The following is a 5,556-nucleotide window of genomic DNA, read 5'->3' as shown; positions in this document are numbered from 1 at the left end:
CAGAAATTTCTGCAGAAAAATTCAGATTACTTACCTGAGATGGCTGAAGAAGAATAGTAACAATAGGAAGAAGAAAAAAAAACACTTGAAAAGAACCTCTTGGGCTTCACACCGCAAAGAGTCAATTGGATCAAACACCAATTCCATTAGCCTTGATTAAACACAAGACAACTCTTCATGAAGAAGACAATAGCAACAACCATTATTTTTTATCAAAATCATTCTAGGCTTTTAGGAGCCTCCTCTTCTTTATTTATAATGTTAATGGGGGAGGGAATTACAAAATAGAAGGTTCCTCAAAAAGGAAACTAAATATTCTCCTAATACAATAGTTACTAAAAACTGAAATTGGAAACTAACTGAAATTAGAAACTAGTTGAAAAAGGAAACTAACTACTAATGACTTGACTCAATTAATAACTTGACTCCTAAGGAAACAAATATAACTCAAATCAAGCCCAACTAAAAAGGAAACTAATGAAAATGGAAACTAACTAGTAATCCCGTATTCAATCTTAGACCCTCCCTTTTAGACCCATAAAAGTGGCCTATTACACTCAAAACACATGAGATCAAAGGCCTAACATGTATGGAACCCAACCCTAAGCTTATTCCTAATAAAAGAAGCCTATTTAGGAAACTAAACTGCATCAGTATGATTGGATAAGACTATTCTAAATAATTGTAATTGAGGGTTCTAAATAAGATATTATTGTAATATTGTGATGGATGAACTTTCTAGATGCGTAGTGAATAAGATCAAGTTACTTAAAGGATAAGTGCACATAACATAACAGTAATGCTCTTCTTTCGGATGAAATAGAATGAATGGAAATTCTTTTTCTCATTTCTCTACTTGCTAATTTCTAGTTTTGTTACAGTAGTTCTTGAAGAACTGAAACTGTTTCTTTTCACTATTAATCATTTAACTTTCACAAAACACTGTCCTAACCATCCCCTATCAACTCAAATATTCAACCATCAAATCTGTCCTGGTTTCACTCTAAACCTTTATTTCCGTTTTCCATTTACACTGTCAATAGCCAAAACAACAAGCTTTCTATTTCTTGCTTCCATCAAAGCCAAGGGTAGTTTACTATAAGTCTAAACTCACCAATGGAATGTAAAGGACAACCTTAAGTAGAGAAAAACTGGAACTTGCAAGAATGCTACAGGATAAGGATGAGTCAGAAGTTAATTGGAGTGGAAAATGAACTACATAAACATTAAGAAAGGGTTGTCAACTTGCAGACAAAGGGAAAGAGGTGGCAAGAAAAGTGAAAGAATGACTAAAAGAAAACTCCAAATTGGAAAGAGATAAGGAGGACAGCTAAACAGGATATGCTAGGTTGAAAATAGAAAGAAATAGAGTAAGGAAGAACAACAGTATAGGGATCTCACCTCTGTTCTTGAAAAATATAAGTCTCACCTACTTTGGCCAAGAATTAATGGCATTAAACTATGAAATGCATAGAATCACACTGCAGAAGCATCAGAGAAGCCTAAAAGAAAATTGTTTTATTCACCAACTGTGTTCAATACAAGGATGTCTTCAGATGAACGATCTAAGAGGTCTATACAAAGGTTTCTGATACGTGCACGAGAGAGGGGGGGGGGAGTTAAGATAAGAAAGAGGGATAACAGGTTAGGAGAGAAAATAGGGAACAGGGTAGAAAATAAATAAAAAAGAGAGAAACAAGAGATAATTAAGAGATAAAATAAAGGATAACTTGGCCTTAAAGATGAAGCCATGACGTCTTGGCTCAATTGAAGAGCCCTCCTCTTCTCAAGATAACATCAAGAGTAATAATTTAGGATTTTTCATTGCTTAACGTTCTTTTAAGATTATCCCTATTTAAAGGGATTACAACAATTAGAATAACCACTAATAACTTACGAACCACAATTCCTACAAATAAACAACAATTAACCCATATCCTACTGACACATTTACATACAATAACTCCCTATCACAACACAATCAGTTGAAACTCCTCCCCTTCTTGCACACTTGACAGTTTCCTTCAGAAGATTCATTTACTTTTCTTTCTATATTGGAAGAATAGAAACAGCTAAGAGAGAAATTTAATGTGACTTCTTTCAAACTTAATTATGAAAATCCTAGATGACTATGAAGAGTTAAATAGAGAAATCTTCAAAAAAATTTAGGATTTTAATTTTTTTTTTTATAGACAACCCTATTTAGATTTGGTATATAGATAATCATACAAAACTAACTATAATTTTTATTTTAGAACTGGTTTATGGACTTGTGAACTGGATTTCTTAAAACAATTGATTTCAAAAAAAATCTCTCTGCAAAATTATGCACAGGCTTACTGATTACCATGATTCATTCTATGCTTCATAGGCAAATTTCAGAACACTTTTCTAATAGGATCCTATCAAACTTGGGGATGCCTTTAGGTTACTAGGTGCTTTCACAAACCCAGAGCAATGTATGATCATAGGCTGAAATGTCATGGGGGAATCTATGGGGGAAAAAAAATTCACATCAACAAAAATGAAAATGGACAAAACATATAGGACAAAAATTCACACAAGCATTCAGATAAGGAGGTTATCTTAGCTTTCTCTGTTCATCTTCAAAGTAGCATACATAGAAAAGATAATATGGAAGTTTGAATCAATTCCTCAGAACTAAGAAATTCCCAGATTCCATTTAATTGTAGACAAATATAAAAGAATTTCTTCTACCATACCGATAAAAGCTGAACCACAAGAACTACCGAAAAACTAAGATCAAAACCCCTTCAAAAAAAAAAGGGTGAAGATGGAACGAAAGGTCCAATAACAGGGGTGAGTCGACAAGGAAATAACAACCAAATGCAGCCAGATGCCTGTTTATTAAGAGAAGAATAAATAAACTGACATCTCCATGAGGATAATTAGCAAAGCAGCATACCGTGTAACATCACAGAGACGCTCCCCTGACTGTGGTAGTCATACACCATGAGCTTCTCTTCCTTGGAATAATAATAGGCCCTAAGCTCAACCACATTCTCGTGCTTAATACTCCCGACCAAGTCCATCTGCTGCTCAAAATCCCGCTTACCCACCGAAACCTCCTTCAGCCTCTTCACAACCACTGTGGTTACATCCTCCAGAATCGCCTTATATGCTGTCCCGAACGTCCCTTTCCCAAGCACCTCGGCAGAAGCCCTTAACAAATCTTCGAGGTCAAATGCATAATTACAACCCTCGAAGAAAACCAATCTGTTATTTCCGTCTTGGCTACCTGTGACTGCTTTTTCTGGTGACCTTTCGCCCTTCGGCAACTTCCCAGCAAAACGATTCTCACCTTTCCTTTGCGAGCAGCAAGCAATAAGTATAAAAGCAAAAATAAAAAACCCCAGAACGCATCCGCCTACTATAATACCGAGTAACGCTGATTCACTGAGCTTAGCACGACTTGGAGATGGTAGAGAAGGAGGTGGACCAACAGGGAGAAGAGGAGAATTTGGGAAAGAGATATTGTTACCAAGGAACGCCGAATTGGGAAATCTCCGAAGAGACTTTGGGACTTTTCCAGTCAGACTATTGTTCTCTAGATCTAATTGTTGCAGACTGGGGAGATTGAGAGCAGGGATTTCTCCAGAAAGCGAGTTATTAGCAAGGTTTAGTGCAGTTAGATGAGTCAAATTCGAAATGGAAGAAGGGATACTACCGTTGAAAGCGTTGTAGGAGAGATTGAAGATAGTGAGGTTTTTCCAAGCTGAGAAATCTGAGGGCAACGGGCCCGAGAAGCTGTTGAACTGAAGATAGAGGAAAGATAGGTCTGTGAGGTTGTAGAAATCAGGAGAGAAAGGGCCAGATAACGCGTTGGATCTGAGGCTCAAGATTTGAAGCGCCGTAAGGCGACTGAGAGTGTCAGGCGGAATCCGACCTTGAAATCCAACTCCGGGCAATCGAAGGGCTATAACTCGAGAGTTATCAGGACTGCAGGTCACTCCGATCCAGCTACTGCAAACAGATAAGTTCACATTCCAGTTGAGACTGCGAGAGTGCGGAGTGTTGTTGATGAAATCGAGCAAAGCTCGTTTATCCTCCAACAGACCGGCTGTTGCATGAGAGAGAAGCGAACCGAACAAGAAAATCGCAGAGAAAATGAACACAGCGTCCATTCGCTTGCCGTCAAAGAACGAGCTGCTTCTTTGAAATTCGGCGAAGGATCAAGCGCGCTTCCCCGCACTAGTATGTGCTCTTGGACAAAGAAGAATTAAATGCAGAAACAATCGAACCTTTAGACTTTTGTCGTTAAAAGTAGAGCCATTTCAGAAAATTCTTCATTCAATGATGGCACCCTGAGACTTTAACTCGGCCGTCGGTCAAAAAAGACACTGCTTTAGTTCAGTTTCGCAGAAGAGTGGAGCTTCTTTTTTGCCCTTAGCGGTTACTTTCTTTTCCCTCCTCTGGCTAGCGAAATCTATCATTTGAAAAGGAACTTCCTACAGAACCAAGCGATCGAAAGTGGAAACCGGAACTGCTTAGTTTGTTCTCCAGATCTCATCGACGGGGAGCACCTGATCTCCAGACTAGCTCGAAACAACAAACAGTTCCGCTTCTCCAAAGTTCTGAAACACAGAACAATAAGAAAGAGCAGAAACAGAGACTTATCGCATTCAAAATGGAGAAATCACCGCAGATACCTAACTCATTCTCACGAATTCATCAGAACAGTAGCTGAAACATACTTGATGAGTGATGACGAAGGGTGTTTGCGTTTCCTTCTTTTTTTGTGCTTGGCTCTTGCTTGTGAAGGCAACCTTCCAAGTTCAGATGAGGAAGCAAAGTAGACAATGATTATTTCCGCATTTAACTGAGATATCTACCGTCTTTCCATGTGCAGATAGAGCAAAAAGCGGAGAAAAATCAATTAAATCAATGGACGGAGTATGAACTACGGAGGCGGATTCCTGTACTTCTGGATTAGTATTCGAAACAGAAATACCGAAGAAACCTCGCCATTAGAGCTCTCATAAACAAGAACTGTTAGGGTTTTCACGTTAATCTAACTTCTCTCTCCTCTCTCTCTCTCTCTCTCTTCCCTTCACTGCAACTGATATTTCTACAGTAACAATAAACAGCTAATTAAAGTCTGTGTTTTGGGCCGTTGGCCCCGCGGGAGCAGCCAATAAAACCAGTAATCACGTGGACGGTAAATCGCTATCGTATCTAGCGGCCTTTTGTGGACTTAAAGCTGTGACGTGGCATCTACTGTACCTTTAACCAAATTGGTGGGACCCACTACAGTAAATCCAATTTCATTTCAGTGGTGTTAAAAGCTGACCCCACTGGTAGATTCGAACCGGAATTAAACTGTTAAATTCCAAACCAGACCGGTCTGGTCGGTTAGCTAACTTGATTGGTATTCGAGCATTTATAGTGCTTGGTTGCAGCCTGATATGGAATCAATTACAAACAAACAATTACATAATACAAGGATTTACATGGTTCGACAAGATTATCATATCCATAATAAGATAAAAAAAACTATCTTGCTACAAATAAATAACAAAATTTCACATAAATCAA

The 5,556-nt window shown here is 38.3% G+C and overlaps 1 protein-coding gene across 2 annotated transcripts in view; it reads right to left on the bottom strand.

Moving 5' to 3' along the window:
• The window catches only part of LOC122081789 (probable inactive receptor kinase At4g23740), an 8,266-nt gene extending 3,179 nt beyond the window's left edge, over nucleotides 1-5,087 (bottom strand). The window contains exons 1-2 of one of the 2 annotated variants that reach the window (XM_042649067.1): nucleotides 4,671-5,087; nucleotides 2,927-4,595 (exon numbers count right to left, since the gene is read on the bottom strand). In XM_042649067.1, the coding sequence (XP_042505001.1) occupies nucleotides 2,927-4,145 (1,219 nt within the window). In that variant the 5' untranslated portion in view covers nucleotides 4,146-4,595; nucleotides 4,671-5,087. The remainder of the gene's footprint in view (nucleotides 1-2,926; nucleotides 4,596-4,670) is intronic. The other variant, XM_042649068.1, reaches the window with a different exon arrangement.
• Nucleotides 5,088-5,556: the final 469 nt, after the last annotated feature.

The sequence above is a fragment of the Macadamia integrifolia genome, chromosome 6 (assembly GCF_013358625.1).
Source record: "Macadamia integrifolia cultivar HAES 741 chromosome 6, SCU_Mint_v3, whole genome shotgun sequence".
NCBI lineage: Eukaryota > Viridiplantae > Streptophyta > Magnoliopsida > Proteales > Proteaceae > Macadamia > Macadamia integrifolia.
This window is presented reverse-complemented; position numbering and strand designations above follow the sequence as displayed.